This window comes from Molothrus ater, chromosome 3 (assembly GCF_012460135.2).
Source record: "Molothrus ater isolate BHLD 08-10-18 breed brown headed cowbird chromosome 3, BPBGC_Mater_1.1, whole genome shotgun sequence".
In the NCBI taxonomy this organism is placed as follows: Eukaryota; Metazoa; Chordata; class Aves; order Passeriformes; family Icteridae; genus Molothrus; species Molothrus ater.
Window position 1 is genome coordinate 41,997,655 of NC_050480.2, and position 18,151 is coordinate 42,015,805.

An 18,151-nucleotide genomic window follows, 5' to 3' on the forward strand; every position below is an offset into this window, starting at 1 on the left:
TATGTCACTGTCCCACTTCCTGGTGGGGCAGAAGTAATTCCCCTTCCCATCGCTGGCCCACACAAAATAAAATACAGAAGTGGTGCACATGATCCAGCTTGGACAGAGTTAACTTGCTTCATGGCAGCTTATATGCCACTGTTGTTTGCATTTGGGACTGGAAAAGTGTTAATAACAGCACAATTACTTCTGAACATCGCTTCCACAGTACCAAAGCCCTTCAAGATGCTTTTCCAGGATGAGAGGAGAGTCATCCTCAGTCCAGAGGATGAAGTTTAGCAAGCCCTGGTCACCTCCCTCATCTGAGCCACACAGAGTGTTTTGGCCCAGAAAAACTTCATCCTTTGGACCTTGCTATGGAGGCAGCTGGACCCAGAAAAGTGCTAAGCCACATTCCAGTCTCCCTCTGCCCACCCCCTATTTATAGATTAAAGTAAATAATCATATGAGAGTACTGAGTTCTTTCGACTACCTACATGCACATGTGAAGACTCTTTTACCATTTACATAAAAATTAGATCTTTAGAGTATGTATCATTAAAAAAAATAAACTGTCATTTAGCCAATGAAAGGGAGTTATTTGATAAAACTTGATAAAGCTTCCTGTCAGAAGCTGAGCTGAGCTGCAAGAAGTCGAGGGCTTACTCTCATCCTAGAGTGAATACAAAGCAACAAGGCTCAGCTTAGACCAAGAAGAGTCTCAGATAGTAACAGTGGTCATTAACATTTGTCACAAGCTAAGCAGAGAGTGACCACAGCTCAGATGACGAAGTGTAACTCCTTAATGACAGTAAATCGAACAGAGCTCCAGGTAGTCAGTCTTTTTGATTATCACAAAATCAGAGGATAATACAGTTGGGAAGGAAATTCAATAGGTCAGACCAGGTTGCCCATGGATGGCTGGACAGCAAAACCAATCAAGCAAAGACATACAATCTTCCAAATTTTTTACTTTTACTTCTGCAGGTTTGCACAGTAACCTACTGTACGGCTGTATAACATTAACAAAGTTCTTCAGTTACAAAATGTAAAATAACAGGGTACAAAAGTAAGCACTTTAACTGCTTTAATTCTGCTTACCATGTAAGCAAAAGCAGGGGTTTTATCCCTCACTGGCTTTTAGACCAGACTATTGCTTCCACAGGAAAGCACCACGATGTGCCAAAGCCTGAAGTGTGACATCTGCTGCCAAATTGCAGTGAGCTCCCCAAGGCTCCCAGAGAGTTCACCAGGGGCCAGCAGAGGCACAGCAGTTCTGCCATTTGTGGCACAACGCAGAACCAGAACCAACAGCACAGCACATCATCCCTCCCTCCCCAGCTCCCTTTTTCCCCATTATGAAGGCTGGCTGTAGAGGGATAAATGCAATCCATGTTTAGGACCCTCCTCAAGTTCGATTTTCCTCGCTATCCCAAGCCAAACAGCAACTGAGCACTGAGTTCTGAGCACTGCAGGAATCAATTCATAACTGATCACACGGTGCCAGGCAGGATTCATCATGCAGTGTACTTTTCCTCCCCCTGCTTCTTTGCTTTGTGGTAGTGGTTGTAATCATTATACAGATCCTTGAAGACCTGCCTCACGCCTGCTGGGAGAGATGCATTTAAGAACTTGATGTCCCGTTCAATGCAAAGGTCAAGGATGTGATATATTCCTTCTGTGAGATGTGTCTTCACAGCTGGATGCAAAGTCACCTGCAAGAAGAACAAAATTGCCTTAAACTTGAAGACAGAAAGGCAAGACAACACCAGTTCCACAGTCAGTATACATTAAATGCTGACAACATTATCCTTTGCAAGAGACCATCTGGAACAGCCCATTAGATAAAATCCAAGATTTTGACTTCTGCAGTATTTTCCTGAATTTTGCAAACATGTTTTGCAAAACAAGCACAGCCCTTGCAGTAAAATCCACAGGAGTACTATACACATTGCTGAGGTGGCAAGGACACTAATCATCCTGGAATCACATGGACACTCCTCAGCACAACTCTAATTAAAAAACCCTAAAATACTTGCCTTGGATTACACATTTCAGTAGATTCTCTATGTCTCGTACAGGCTGTATGCTATTATGTCAGTTTCAAATGAGCACTTCATTTACATTGGGTAGAAACAATTTTAACTTACCATGTAACAATTTCATATTTATCTAACAATTTTTTCCGAGTACTTCAATGTGCAGGTCTTAATAGAAGAAGCCTTCAAAAATCTCAGAAATGTACATTTCCTTAATCTGTTTTAACACCAAGAATCAGGCACCTTGCCTGAAGTCATGCAGAAAGTTGGAGGAATACAAGAAATGACTCAGGACTCAGCACCCTGCTCCTGACATTACCTCTGCTCAACCCCACAACCAGTAGAACTGCCACTAACAACCAGGAACATCAGCGCTGACTCTGGAGCCCTCTGCTGCTCTAGGCTAATTGAAATTTGTCCTGTGCCCACAAATCACTTGCTAAATACTTCACTGCCCAAGACAGTGCTGGCCTCTGGCATCATTGAGTTATTTTTGCTGCAGAACCACGTCTTATCTTTGCTGAATCCCAAAATTAGCTTTATGCCTCCAGATGTGAGCCTCTGCACTCCAGGCATAATGAAAATCACATAAAAAGCCGTCATTAAAATTCAGGCCTCTTTCTTCCTTAGGCAACTAATAAACTTTCTGCTAATGAAGTGCACTCCTCATCACTGTGACAGGCTCCCGCTCTCTTTCTGCCCTAAATGTGGAACAGCTAATATGTTTTGTTAGATCCACTAACATAGCAGGGAAAAACATACAGCAGGCACATAAAACTTCTTTTAGATCTGTGACCCTAAAGAGTTGGCATGTGCAAGAGGTTGTAATTTTTCCCTTCTCTGTCAGTTGATCAATTGGTTTGTTTACAACAGATGCTATTTCTCCCTACACTGTACAATACAGTTGGAGAACAGCTGAGCGTCACAGCTCCCAGTGAATGCACTGGGCTGGGTTCTCCCTTCCTAGGGCAGAGGAATGACTGCAGAGAACAAGGACAGGAAAACCCACAGCTATTGGCAATATGGACCAGATGGCCCACTTGGGATAAGCAGCTATCTCAGAGCCGCAGTTAATGGAACTGCATCCCTCACATCACAAATTCATCTGGACCCAAGCCTTACTTGGGCCATTCTTGCTTTGCAGTTTCCTATAAACACCAATAACACCATGGGAAGCAGAGCCAAAGATTTAAACAGCTGCCACTACTGGCTGGCAGTTAATTATACTTTTAAGTGGTTTATGGTCTATACAGTTAGCACAACCAATTTGTCAAGCATCACAGAGCTCTTGATGTGAGACATTAAATGTGTGAAAAGGTATTCCACTATTGCTGAATTAAGCAACAGCTCATAGGCAACAAGCAGAGAGCACTGCCAACAGTATGAAAGAGATGCCACCCACTCCAGTAAGGAATCTTTCTAGATTAATACAAAATAATTCGTGGTATAAGGAGGAAGCACTGAGGGAGCTGTTACACAACCACTTTAGGGGTAAGTGACTGCTTAGGCCAGTAGCTTTCATCAGTTCTAGTTCACAGACCCCTAAAAGGGTTCCAGTAAGTGTGCAGATGCCTACAGAAAGACTTAAATCTACTAACATGTTTTTCTCAGTTATCTTTGATGGACCCACAGGGTCTTCATATCACAGGCAGAAAGCCACTGATCGTGACTCAGAAGAGATGAATGCTTAAAAGAGCTTTTCTCTCCCTCTGCAGAGCAACATGAAAGATGTGTACATGCCCCATTTAAGACAGGCATCTGAGGGCCCTCTTTCCTCTGATATCCATCAATTCTCAGCAGTCTAATGAGCAAATAAATCATCACCTACTTGTCATCTATCCATTCTGAAAACACTCCTTTGCCAGTGTCTAGAGGCTCACTACACCAATTTCCCCTTCCACACCCAAAGGTTCCATGCATACATTACTGATCTGTGGTTTCAGCTATCATCCATCACTTTCCATTTCCCAGTGAACATTTTGTACAAAACTTTCCTAGATATCTCATGAGACTGTGTACTCCTGCTAATACTGAGACAAGTGTCCTTTCAACTTAAAAAGGTCGTTTGACAATTCAAGTCAGGCTTTTATTCAGTGATGACCAGATTACAGATTCACAGATGGCTAAAGGGAACAGAAGCTGTCTTAACAGCAATTTTCCCTTTGTTGAACTACTACATTCACTATGTAAACAATGACCAACTAACCAGGAAGAGTAAATAATATGGCTAAAATCTGACATCTCCCATTGTTTTGCTCCCCCATTTCACCCCCCATCAAAAAAAAAAAAAAAAAAAAAAAAAGAAAAAAGGCAACAGAGAAGGCAGAGAAGTTTAACCTCTGTAATAACCTTCATGGTTAGTTACACTGGTTACACCACAATCCTTCAGAAACACAGCACCAATTAGGATTTTAGGGTTTTCTTTTTGAAGAGGGCCTTAAAACAAAGACTACATTTCCTTTCTGTATTTCAGCCCATGCCCAGGCCAGAATCACAAATAATCAGTTTGCAGGTACTTGCACCACAAGCAGCATTCAAACCCTGGTGAAATCTACATCTATTGGGCTGAAGAAAATGACAAGCTAAAATTACCTCTGGATGAGAGAAAACACTGATCTGGCTCTGGCATCCATAAGAGTAGAAGTCGCTGCTTTCAGTAAGAATCAGAATGATATCTTTGGTACAGAAGGAGAATTACTGAGAAGCTAATAATTCTTGCCTTGGCAACATTTTTTAATTCACTTAATCATTTACACCATATTAAAAGATTTTCTTCCAGGAGAATTTTCCACCATTACTTTGCTAGATTTAACTGCTATCAGTCCTGGACAACTGAGACTATTTGGGAGATAAACTTAACTACCAGATGTATAAGGAAGACATTTTTAACAGTGATAGTGGCAAAACTCTGGAACATGTTGTCCAGAGAGGTGGTGGATATCTCAGCCCTGGAAACATTCAAGGCCAGGTTGGATGAGGCTATGATCTATTTCAAGATGTCCCTGCTCATTGTAGAGAAGCTGGACTAGACGACCTTTCAAGGTTATCTTTCAACCTTTAAACCCAAACCATTCTATGATTCTATGAAGAAATGCAACACCCAACATGGCACTAAAGCAAAATAGCTTTGTACCTGGGCACTGTATGGTTTTACCTTAAAAGAAAAAACCACAGCCCATACCTTTAGAAAATTTTCCAGGAATTTGGTAAGAAAGATTCTCAAGAACTCTTGCATAATACAAAAGCCTGGATCAAACCTGCATCTCTGTGAGGTATAACAACTGTAACTTCACAAATTTTACAGAGTTTAACAGAGTTGCCTTTGGAACAGAAACTCCAGAGCTAGCACAATACTATGACACTTTCAAGATGGATGAGAACATACCTTCTGCAATTCAGTCACATAGTGAGCCACAATGAAGGCAGAAAACACAGTGAAGTCCTCCATTTCTGCAGCAATGTAAGTATACATCCGTTCCACCAAGTGTGCACATTTCAGTATCATTTCAAACTCATCCATGTTGCCTAAAACACAAATTGAGAAGCAGCCTGGCATTTGAGGCTTAAAAACATTAGGAAAAAAACCCCAAAGAATCATTCAGTTTTCCATGATCCTTGAACAACATGAGGCCAAGGACAGCTTGCCTATTTTATCAACTTTCCTTATCAAACCACAGCTAGAGGCCCCCTACAACACACAAAATACATCTCCTAGAGTGGCTACTTTGTAAGAGCATACTGATTCCAAGTTCATGTGCACTGCAAGACAAAAATTAGTTGTTATAGATATTGAAGTGCTTACAACAGCGGTTACAATCCCTTCCACAATTCAGTCCCAACTAGCACTGTGGAGGAGAAAATGAAGAGACAAGAAAATTGTATTCCCTGCCTAGAGAAAATCAGAAGATGTTTCTTAGAAACAGCATAGTAAGAAAGCTCTTTGATGAGTTCTATTATGTGGAATATAGCAGCAAAAGCTGCATCACTGGAGGTATCTAAAGTGAGACTGGTGAGATCAGCTGAGAATTAACTCAGTAGGCAGAGAATGAAGAGAGCTAGTACAAAATAAGGGAGAAGGGAAATCCAGAAATTACTTCCAAGTTATCTGTTACAAAAACAGAACAATCCTGCAAAGATAAACAACATCATTTTCAGCTTGAGGATGCCATGTATCTGTAAGCTTCATGTGATGATTACCTTATGCAAACATATTGCAGAAGCAAGAAAATTCAGTTTAACATACCTTTTCCTCTATCACTGAGCCTCAGCTAATATATTCCTCTACAATTAATACATACACTTATATTTGCCCACAGCTGTGGGCAACATGCCAGCTGAGATAAGTCTGAACATGGCACAGGCTGTAGGACATCAGCAGAAAGCTGGGATCCAATCAGTTTCAGGCCACGAAGTCAACTTGTCTCAAAACTCCACTATTAATGACAGAGTATCTGTGCCCTGACCATCTTAATCATTGTGGACATCTCTGACTTGTCTACTTTGACTATGTAAACTTTTAATGACTTCCAGTAATAAGTCTGTTTTCCCCCCTTCCTTTTAGGATATTTAATTACCCTTATTTCAAATCCTTGGCCATACAGATATATAATCTAATCCCAATTGATGCTTCAGATACACATAGAGTTCTTACACTTAGCATAGAATGGTGACAGCTCAGCTCTGTAGTAAACGTAGTTCCAATCTCAAAAAACTCCATTTAGTAGCATCCATTTGGGATTATAACTGACACATATTAGCATGAATCACTGGAGCTCACAGCCACCATGCTTGCAGACACAGGGGTTGATAGGAAGAGCAGAAATTGAGCACAGTAAGCCTTACTGCTTCCTGTCTACTTGCCAGTCAGTCAGTGAAGAATAACTTATTCACCAAAAGCAATGCTGCCTGCATGCAGCACTCCAGGAGCCCCAGTCATCTTCCTAAGCCCACAACCACAAAGCTCAGTTTTTCATAAAGGACAGGTAGGAATGACAGTTTCAATGCCACAGCTAGTTTTTGAGGACTTTGTCCTGCTCAGCATCTCCCCTTCTAAAGCGTGTATATATAGAGCAAAGGTGGAAAAGATAAAGTACCTCTGTCTCCTTTCTGACGCCCTTCATGCATGACAGAAACAACCAGACGATGGAAACTGCTCAGAAAGGATGGTACTGCTTTCAACAGCACCTGAAAAACACGTGAAACAAAAACATGTGAGAAAACATAGTAAGGGGAGTGGAGAGGGTAGAAACTATCTTCTCATTCTGCATCCTGAGCCATTTGTGCTTCTAGAATCAATCATAGAAAAAGGAAACATTTTCTCCTAACGTAGCATCAGATGCTCATAAGCAATCCACTGCCAAAGAACAACAATGCAGGCACAAGCAAAGCAGGAGAGCAACTGAAATTATGTGATTTTGAGATTCCCAGCCTTTTAAATGACAAGCAGTACAATGCACTTTCATACTATCAAGACAAAATATTTCAAAATAATATTAAAAAAATCTAACACTAATATGTTTTCTCTTTCAAACCTTTTCCTCTTCTCCCACCCCATCACAGGTATACCTTTGGATGACACTGCACAATAGAGAAGAGCACTTCATGAACCCCCAGGAAGACACCATGATAGTCTTCTGTCTTCAGATGATCCAGAGGGACTGTTAGAAGAATGCTGAATGCCAACGAAATGTGATGTGGATTCACGAGAATCCCTTCTCCCTGCCTCAGCAGAGCTGCTACAGTCTCTAGAATAGGTATAACTACGATGGAAATCAGTGCCTGGTCCTGACAGGCCTCTTTGGTTTGCAGCTACAAGACAAGAAACAGACTATGAGAAATGCATTAGCCACTTATCATTAGCTGGAACACCAGAAAGCCCTAACACTATGACTGGAGTCAATGGAACGAGACCTGTGCTAGCTGGACTGGCAGGGAGACTCCTGCACCTGAACCATTTTCATGCACTTGTGCCCTGGGTGAGGATTGATGCATTTCAAACAAACACTGCTGTGAGCATAACTGGAATGGCAAACATTCCCCAGCCTCCTGAAAACCAGCACCTCTTTGCACCTTTCACACTGATCCAATGATGCAGTTCGCTCCTTTACATGCATGCAGACCTATCAGAAGGGGCAGAAACTGCAAGCTTATGATTCCCAGGCACTGCAGAACCAGCTGCTGATAAATTCTTGCCTAGAGATATCATCCTGAGAGAAGAAAAACCTACATCACTAGCTTTATATGCTGTACAAACGAAGGGCAGGAAACTTGGGTTTGATTAGTTTCAGTTAAGTTTCTCTTTCATAATTCAGTGAATTGATATAATTACTTTTTTCTATAAGCATTTGTTTTGTTTTGCTGCTGTTGGCTTCTGCTGCAACACATGGCTGATGGTTATCTTTTCCTTTGGACAGCAGGAAAGACAGGAGACTCTCTACTCTGCAGTCTAACAAGTTTCTCCCAAGCACCATATTACAGTGTAGTTCCATAAAATTACTGTGCATAAGAAATGGATGACCTGCACACTGCACTCACAGGAGATTTACTTGAGGAAGGAGGAGAAAGAGGATCTACACAAAAACCATTCAGACGAATCTGGCATGGATGTGTTTAGTTTTTGTTCTTGTGTGCCTCTGTGCACGTTAGCTGTATCCACGAGAAAGTCTAAGAGATAGGAGGGGTAGGTAATGAAGTTACAATAAAGAGATACTTACAGCTAAAGCTGTGATTATCTGTGGGCTGGCAAACCAGAAAGCTTTCCCTTTGTCTCCACTTAATGGGCAGCTGAGCAACAATTTGGTTAGCGTAACAGCAGACAGTACTTCCTGCAGAAAGCAGAAGGATCATCAGTCAGGGGTACAAGGCACACTGGCTCCTTTCAAGTACAGAAAAGCTCTTTCAAGGTCAGTGGCACTTCTGAGCATTACCAGAGCCTTGACACATGAAAGGCCTCCCACCAATACCTCTCTTTGGAAATTGTGAAGAAAGCAGCAGCTCAACAGAATTCAATGCACTGAGCACGCTGACCCAAATGTACTTTACACCACATTTGCTTCACAATCAACTTACTGTACAAAAAAGCTTACATGACTTTTAAGAAAGGAAAGTCTCCTCATAGAACTGCCACTAGGTAAGAGAGGGAAACAGAGGCAATACAAGGATACTGGTACATCATAAATTATAAATGCTGCTTTTGGCAGCAGGATTATTTTAATTGCTAGTTGTTTATACAGACTGATACAAGAAGCATATTGCAAGCTACAATCAGGTGGCAGGAATTATCTGTGCAGTTCAGGAATTCCAGATACACTTTCAAAAAGATGCATCAAGAATTGACACAGCAAATCTGCCTCTCTTCTGACAAATAAGACAGGGCCAGATAATCCCACAAATTTAATCCAAGTGTCATTCTCAAATCACTGGGCTTTCTATGGAGCATACAGCAGACTTTTTTTTTTGCCAAAAGTGTTCCATACATCAGCACTGGTGCTTAAGCTTCTCTGAAGAAGGGTGCATAATTTAAAAAGCTACTGAGTGCTACCTGGGTATTGCTGAGTAGCCTGTAGGGCAACAAGTACTGAAAGTGCAGGTGCAGTTTTGGTTTTACTTAAAAATGCCAGCACTTCTAAAAGTGCCTTTAACCTTGTAAAGAAGAGCCACAAACACTGACTGCTGGTATCTGCTGTGCAAGAGCTCTGAGCAGCAAGTAGGAAAGAGCTTTCAGCATGGCCTGTAACACCACAGCTGTGTGATTTCTATTGACAATATATGGACTCGAGACTGCTGAGTCCTTAAGATGGACAGAAAGTTTTTTGAGGTTTCCATGATCTTTCCACCTCTCAATTTATATACAGAACATAGCACAGTCAGAAAGCCCTTATCCATGTAAATTAATTTGACCTGATTACTGAACATAAAGCAGGAAGAACAAAAAATATTTAACAAATCTCATTCAGCCAACAACCTTTCTTCAAGATACAGCAGACTGCAGAAGGAAGTTGACAACACATTAAGCTCATGCCTTACTTTAGCCTTCTGCTGCCAAATATTCCTCACTTCCAGTCCCTGCAGCACCAGCCTCATTATGGCATAAAACTCCTCGTCAGAGCAGTTTCCCAGCACCTGGACAAGCACCTCTGTCAGCTCCATCTCCATACTTTGGATCACCTGGGTTGTAATTGCAGGACCTGCATATTCAAGAGACAAAAGCAATCAATTCCCAAGAGAAGGACTTCCACAGGTAAGAACAGGGAAAACTGAAAATAAAACAGTTCTGGGGGTACCTTTTTAACACTCAAATACATAGAGGGCTTGATACTCTACCTTTCTCCCCACTAGTGCAATAACTTGATGATCTCAAGTATATCCTACCCTCAGGTTCAGAGCAGTCATCATACCAATAAAAACTCTTCAGTAGTACAGAAAGACTACACCAAAGCAGCTGCACAAGCCAAGGGAGCAGGCTAAACAAACCACAGGTCTTTTCTACAAATGGTGGCCAGAGATGCATCACAAATCATAAAAGCATAAAGCTTTTTCTATGACTACTTAATGGCAATACAAACACTGAGATCACAACTGTACTTCACTTGAACAGTACTCTCCAAAGCAGGGTGTGCACATCCCAGGGTGTGCACAAGACAATTTATTGGGGTGTGGGAATTATAAGTAAAATATCTTTAACACAAAAAGAAATTTTAAATAGATTTTACTTCATCTTTATCTCATGCTTTTTAAACATTTTCTGTATGTGTGCTTTATAATAGACATAGTGGAGTAGCACATGTATAATTTATAAGTAAGTTATATTCAGGCTGTGTATTCAGTTTCTTAGGTTTTTTTAATGATAGGTGTGTGCAATCAAAAATGTTTGGAGACCACTGCACCAGAGCATGCCAGTAATAAGTCTGACAAATTCCAGCATTTTGAAGAAGTCAAAGAGAACAGTTATTCCTGCCCTGTGTTCATCTCTCCTTCTGAATGAGACAATATAAAGGAGCCATTAGGTCCCACAGCTGGCAGCAGAGGGTTTTCATGTAATTTCCAGCCTTGGCTCTTTATTTGATGAGGATAAAGGAACCAACCTGCCAATATCCCACAGAATGTATCAGAATTATCAGAATCAAAATGGTGTTCATCGTCCATAACAGTTAGGTAACTTCCACTGTTCTAAAAATTCACCTACCAGATACAAAAGCAGATGAATATTTTACTCCAAGATCTGACCTGGTGCAGATCAGCTCCTTCAGTGGTGCCTACTACACCAATTACACAAGCAGGACACTGCACTTCAGCCCTACCTCCAGTAGTATTACCATGTTCCAGTTACTTTCAAAATGTTCTACCAAGGATGAGTAACTCAGGACCTCAACTTTATTTAAAGATGTTAACATCTATCAGAATTTCATTACCAAACTAGATGGTGGCTGTGGTCCAGTAACCACAATATTGCCTCCTAGAAAATTTTCCTGTTATGCATTTAAAAAAGGATAGCCTGCTGTTTTAACACAAGTAAACAAATGCAGACTTTTAAAGAAACTGTATGCTTTGCTAAATGGCTTTTAACACACAAAATTAGCAAAGGATGTGGAGAAAGAGAGTTTTCATACCAGAGAGAAGCTTTTTTATAGTAAAAACAACCATGACTGCAGTTTCCTTTTCAGGATACAGCTCTGGCACAGAGCAGAAGACAGTCAGGAACTGCAATGCAAGCTGAAGGAACTGCAGATTACTCCCTGCACAGGGCAGCTCTTTCAGTATCTGAGAGTAAAACTCTTGGTACAGTTTAACACGGGGCCGCTTCAAAAACCCACTGGGCTCCTTCTGCCAGTCCTTCTTGACAGGATGGCTCAGATCTGCTTTGAGGAGAGTAGTGACAGATGGTATGAATGCCACAGGCAAAGGCTGGTTTGGGGTGCTACTCTGAAGCCCGTGTTCAACAGTTCTGACCATCTGCAGAACCACTGGTTCCAACAGAGCACAAAACACATCCACAGAATGCAGCTTCTTTTCTGGCAGCTGCTGGAGGTGCAGTGTGACAACATGACAGAGTGTGGTGAATGCTGTGAGCAGCAACTGCTCAGCTGCGGGATTCCAGTTTTTCCAGTCTATGCTTTTGGCTGCACCTGTGTCTGGCCTGCAGCTCACCAGGAAAGACATGAACTTTTCCAAGTTGAGCTTCACACTTTGTCTTCTTTCAATAATCATCTGAAGAAAGTTTTCCAAAAACTCTTGGACTTCCTGGACATACTGTGCCCAAACAGGACCAGTCAAGACATCAGTGAAGAATTTGCAAGCTGTAAGCTGGGAGGTCATGACAGCCTCAAGAACATCGCTGGCACGTAACACCTTAAGAACAGAGTTGGAGTTCCTGCCAGCTTGCAGGCACCTCAGGAGGTGAAGGCAAGTACTTAAAACCTTCAGCAATAACAATTTGCTGCAAGAGACACTAGCCCTGGTATTAACTAGCAGGGACAGCAGCACCAGAAAACACCGAGTACAGTCAGAGGGAAGAAAACTGTCTAATTTCAGGAGAGAAACAATTTCTAGCAAATCCAGGCATCTTTGTAGTTGACGTTCTTTCAGGATGACAGGGCAGCCATTTTTTGCTAACAATACTATACACTGGGCAACCTTCTCCAGTGTTTTCCAAGAGGAGCTCAGCTCGTCCTTCTGCACCTTGTTTTCTGATGGTACTTCCAATGGGTCAACAGTTTTGCAAGAAGCCAGAATTTCTTCATGCCAAGGAATATTAGTCACAGACAGCTGCTGCAGTGGCAGATCTACTGAATCCCTGGTAGCAGTGGGCAGCACCACAGCAAACTGATGAATAAGATGAGTCAGAAAAGCACAGTGCAGGACCCTCATTTCTGGTAGAAGAGAGCTGTGGATGAAACCAAGGGATATCTTTGCAATGCTAATGGAAGACTCCTGGTCCGTGGCAGCTTTCTGAGCTTCAGCCAACATCAACGTTTCTAGAAGCACCTTTGCAATGTACTCAACGTCTTTTAAGGAAATATACGGCAACAGGATGGTCAGGTTGGATATGACAAGGTGCCAGTGTGCTGTGGGGTAGCTAAGCTCAGTTATTGCACTGATATCTCCATCCCACGGTTCAGATTCTCCTCTACTTATGGTGGATCTCCCAGACTCCAGGATGAAAGCTGCAGCATGCTGCAAGGCCTGTAGGTCAGCTTCGGTCTGCATTAACATCATCTTCATTTTCTGAAGTGTGAGCAGTTCTAAGCAATATTTACTAGTGGAGGCAAAACTACTTGCAAGTTCCATAACTCTCCTCCAACTCTGGTCCTTCACACCAGGCAGAAAAGCTGAAATGCCCCAGTGCCTTGCAGCAGGCTCAGTAACAGCAGTTTCAGCTGTTGGAGACACATATTTACTGCAGCTAACACCAAACAGAGCATCTACCTCAACCCAAGTGTAAACAAGGAGGAGAGCAGCATCACTGGCCCTTCTTAGCCAAAGCTCTGACTTTTCTTCCTCTCTCCTAGGAGCCTGCAGCAGCTCCATCAGTGGCTGAATTATTCCCTTCTGTATGTTTGCCATCAAACGCTGAGTGCGAAGCACCACAGGGGAAGGAGTGACATCATCCAGGCTCCTCATGTTGAACAGAAAAGCATGCAGCACCGAGCACAATGACATCAGCTTCAAGGCCATGTCAACTGATCCTTCAACAGCTGGAATGATAAGGGTCTGGCATTTCTCCACAAAGAGACACAGAATGTCCAGAATCTGGTTGGGTGGCAGTTCAAGAAGGCACTCACGAAGCTTTGCTGTCAGGCCAGCAGAGAAGACAGACGGCCTCAGTTCATCAACAGCTGGCCGGCAAATGACTGTCAGCACCTCTTCAAAGAGCCGTGGGAACTGCCTCAGCTTGGAGTAGATCTGGAATATGGTGCTGACGAGAGTCTCCTGTGGCTTCTTTGTACGTGGCTCAGAGGTCTCTGCATCAATCCAAGCTGACGACACCAAGTCATCCAGGTCTGGCTCTACTATAAGGTGGTTTAATGACATCAGGAGTTTGAGACACCTGAACCAAGCAGGGATGGAAGCTTGGGAGTGTGTCAGCAGCATCTGTGCTAGCTTCCTGTAAAACCCAAATTGCACCTCCTTGTGCCGGATACGGTCACTGGCGACATTATAGATGTCATTGTTGAGCACCAAGTTCAGAAGCTGCTCCAAAGCAAGCAGTTCCATGCTCCAGTCCACAGGGAAAAGCCTATCGCTCTTCCCCTCCTCTTGCAGGTCAGAGAGCCTGAGACAGCCAAAAAGCCTGCTGAGCATGTGGAAACACACAAGGTGGTTTTCTGCCTTACAGTACGAGTCCAGAAAGAGCTTATACAGCAGGGACACCGAACCAGCCACAACTGCTCCGTGGAGGGCAGGTTCACACAAGTCACTGCCCAGCTTGGTCTGCACTGTGTTGACTGGTAGCAGAAGAGTTTTCCAAGCTCCTTTCTTCTTCTCCTGGGATTCCTGCTCTGACAGCAGCTCTTCTTTGTAGGATGAGAAAAGCTCAGGCTGAAATAACCCAGCCTGCAGCAAAGTCTCTATTTGGCTTCGTATTTCTCTGCTCAGGTGCTGACACACATGGTTATCATCCGCTTGTGTCCAGCTCCTCACAGTCAGCAAGTGCCTCAAGAGCAAACATGGCTGGAGCAAGTGACTTGTCACTCGCCCAAACACACGGTTTGGGTTGGTTTGCTGCCTCTGGATCAGGAGGTACTGAGCAAAGGTAAGATGGAGGACATTGAACAACTGGGAGCCCACAGCATCATCAGAAGCCAGTTGCTGACATGCCAGCTTGGACAGCTTGCTGAGGAGATCAACCAAAAGTTCACACTTTGCTGTGTAAATGATGGACAGTGAAGAAGTAGAAAGGATGCCACTGGAACAGCTCAGCACAGTGCCAATGTTCTGCTGTGTCTTCTCAGAATAAGCCTCTGATAACCTTTTGTTTATTATCTGAAAAAAGAAACAAAAACAAACCCCAAAACCAGTCAATTTAGCATACAAAGATAAAGCCCATCATAATGAACCAACAACACCTTCTGTGAGCTGTGGCTGCAAGCAAGGGGGATGTGCCAACAGCTGCTGCTGGGCCTCTCACATCACAGGTTTCAACCTAGAAGCTCCACTGTCCTTGCATTTGTTTGCAGCACCAGATGAGTAAGGAAGCCCTCATGCACACTACTGGCAACAGCATAAGACAATCCATACTTGATTCTAATAGTTCATCCTGCAGAAATGGAGTAGGGGTAAATTTCTTCCCTTCTTGAATGGTCCCCAAAATTACACTCCCAATAACGACAAACCTATACACAAAACACATCCCTGCTCTGATACAGGGGGGTTATTTAGTAAGAATGTCCATGCCTAAATATCATCTTTATATTTGAGAATGAGACAGTTTCTGGTCCTGGTATCTGGAATGTGAAGCACTATTATCTTTTCTCTTTGAGGGATACACATTTCTAGAGAAATTATGCTGCATTTCTCTTCCTTTTCTCAAACTTTATGTGTATTTCCCTGCTGTTTTCTTCTTCAATCCAGAAGATTGATTTTTACTCACTCCCTTTTCTCACCTTCAGATAATGTCTGCAAACAAACTCAGTAACAATTTTAAAATCTATGTCTGTTTTGTTAAAAACCATACCTTACACCTTATTGTGGATGGTTCATCTCCTCAGCTGCAACAGTGATGGACTAAAACAGACCCTTAAATTCTTCCCACTGGACCCCTACCACCTCTGTCCTCGTTGTTCAGGGTATTATACCTCTGACCTGATCTTCATCCAGATAGGTTTTCACACACAGACCACATTTAAATTTGGCACACTTTCTGCATAACATCTCTGAAGCCCCGATTTCATCCAACCAATTCTCCATACTTCACAGTTCAATTTCTACGTGTAAAAACAATCTTTTCTTGCTTCCCTTCAATCTGACCAAAATTAAAAGGATCATTTTCCCAGTCATTTTCACTGCCTTTGCAGCCACTCACTAATTCTGCCATTTTTAACCTTAGCACTGCACAAATATAAAATGTATTGCAGGACAGAAATAGAGAAGCTTTCAGTACAGGTCCTGCAAACTATCAGACTAATACATATTTCATGCACCATCTAACACTGTGAGGAAGAGTCAAGTACTGTAAGAGATACATATCGCTCTCCAGAATTTTACCAGATATCCACAGTCATAGTTACCTCTGCAATTGAAAAACTGAGACCAACTGTCTTCCCACTCTTTAAGAGATCCTGTAGTCTTTTACTGTGGATAACATTGTCAAGATATGCCCAAAGTTTTTCAACAACTTCATCCTCCAGTTCATGTTTCTTGTTGTAATTGGAAACCAATGCTTGGCTTACCCAGTCGAGTAAAACCTGTTAACAGAAGGGAAAACAAGAAATCTTTAACAACCCCCAAGCAAAAACAGGACAAAAGCAGTACCTCCTCACAGTTAACAGCATTTGTATCTTGAGAACTGTGCTACATCCAAGCAGAACAGCCTCTGAGTGAGCAAAGAAGTCTGGTCCCAAAGATTTCAATTCCTAAGAGCTTACGCTCTATACCAAATGTTGGACCTGTGCTTGCATGTACCATCCCAAAACAGCATCTTCAGGAGTGAACATCTTTACTCTCACAACATCCTAATTCTAACAGTTGATACTGGTTGCAAATGCAATCTTTTAAATCAGTGCTCAGGGAATCAGCTAGTTTTCACTTTCTGACAGTTGCTATTCCACTCACATCCTTCTCTTCATATGTTTAAATTCACTACCTAGAAATTCAGGCCTAGGAATTTAGATGAGTGCAAACTAGAAAAGATTGAAATCTACTAATTACTGTTTTTAAACTGAAGTTGTGGTCTATGGCTAAGTTTAATATTTTAAGTAACTTGTTATTTCAAAACTTCTTGTTTTGAAATAACAAGAACCTGAAACACAGATCTCAGATGTGCAAAGCCTGAAAGTACTACCAGTTCCTCCAGGGCTGGAGGAACAGGACAAGACACCCCTAACCTAGGGAAACACTGCACAGACCTTCAGCAAACAGGGTCAAACAAAAGGCTTAGGAGACAGTGTGGGTTCCATGAAGAGAAAACCAAATCACCCTCCAAGCAGCAGTCCATGAATGCACTGTTTGCTCTTTGCTCATGCACAGCAAGTTCTGAGCACCAGAGAGCACACACACAGCCTCAGTCAGTCCTCCCATCCTCAAGTTCTTGTTTTTAACTACGCCCAAAAGCATCTGACTTCGGAGCATCCTGTACTGGATGCAATACAAACCAATGGCAATGACAGCTCTAAAGACGACTATTTCTCGTCTCTCCGGGAGACAGAACACAGGCACTACCCTCTCTAAAAGAAAGTTTCTTCCATCCTGCACGAATGCAGGGCTTTGGGCTGAAGCCACCTGCAACAAGTCGTTATAAAAATATTTCCTGTAACGACAAAGAAATCAAGAGCTGATCACAATCCTAAACCAGTGCTATATTTACAGTGCTAACCGCTAGCTGGAAACTAGATCTGGATTTTAAGAACTGATTCATCCATAGCAGCGATCCGCCATCGTTATTTCCTTCTTTCATCACTGCTCACCATTGAAAAGTACTCACTTGCTCCTTATTAGGCAGGACGCACTGGTGAGAAATCCACGCGAACCGGGCTAGTTTGAGTTTGTCCTCCCAAGAAGTCTTGGCGCTTTTGAGCTTCAGGTAAATCCCGGAGTAGATGGCTGCCATGGGGGCGTCCCGTGGGCACAGCGAGGAGGCAGGCACGCGTCTGGAAGAAACGCCGAGCAAGGGGAAGGCGGTCGGACGGGCAGCGGCCCCGCACCCGGCACTCACCCGGCACTCACGCACGTGGCACCGCTCGGGGCTCGGGGCCCGAGCGCCCCTCCGCCCGCCAGCCGCCCACGGCCCCGCTCCCCAGCGCCCACCTCTCCCCCACCAGCCCCCGGTCCCACTCACCTTCCCCTCCGCCCGCAGGGCCGTCACTGCCCGCTCCCCGCTCCCGGTACGGCGGGGCCCTGCCCGCCGGCCTCCGTCCCCGCCAAGCCGCGCCAGCCGAGCGCCGAGCCCGGGAGGCGGCGCGCTGGGGCGAGCCCGCGCC

General features: G+C 43.3%; 1 protein-coding gene across 2 annotated transcripts; it reads right to left on the bottom strand.

The window, feature by feature from the left end:
* Positions 1-930: 930 nt before the first annotated feature.
* URB2 (URB2 ribosome biogenesis homolog) lies at positions 931-18,081 on the bottom strand. 2 transcript variants are annotated; one of them, XM_036381019.1, is made up of 10 exons: positions 18,010-18,081; positions 17,656-17,821; positions 16,244-16,420; positions 11,627-14,999; positions 10,044-10,204; positions 8,732-8,842; positions 7,584-7,826; positions 7,112-7,202; positions 5,404-5,543; positions 931-1,694 (listed from the first exon to the last, which is right to left on the bottom strand). In XM_036381019.1, exons 2-10 carry the CDS (start codon positions 17,779-17,781, stop codon positions 1,497-1,499), a joined length of 4,620 nt encoding a protein of 1,539 aa, XP_036236912.1. In that variant the 5' UTR covers positions 17,782-17,821; positions 18,010-18,081; the 3' UTR covers positions 931-1,496. The 2 variants fall into 2 exon arrangements, with proteins under 2 accessions (XP_036236912.1, XP_054370364.1); XM_054514389.1 differs by lacking the exons at positions 931-1,694; positions 5,404-5,543; positions 18,010-18,081 and having other exon boundaries at positions 7,114-7,202; positions 7,584-7,845; positions 17,656-17,869.
* Between the last annotated feature and the right edge of the window lie 70 nt (positions 18,082-18,151).

What these genes read in the sequence shown, in the direction of transcription:
- URB2 (XM_036381019.1), bottom strand. Translation starts at nt 17,781, where the DNA reads ATGGCAGCCATCTACTCCGGGATTTACCTGAAGCTCAAAAGCGCCAAG. An exon ending in TCCTGCCTAATAAGGAGCAA is followed by an intron (nt 16,421 to 17,655) that starts GTGAGTACTTTT and finishes TTCTGTTAACAG; the next exon opens with GTTTTACTCGACTGGGTAAG. An exon ending in TCAGTTTTTCAATTGCAGAG is followed by an intron (nt 15,000 to 16,243) that starts GTAACTATGACT and finishes TTCTTTTTTCAG; the next exon opens with ATAATAAACAAAAGGTTATC.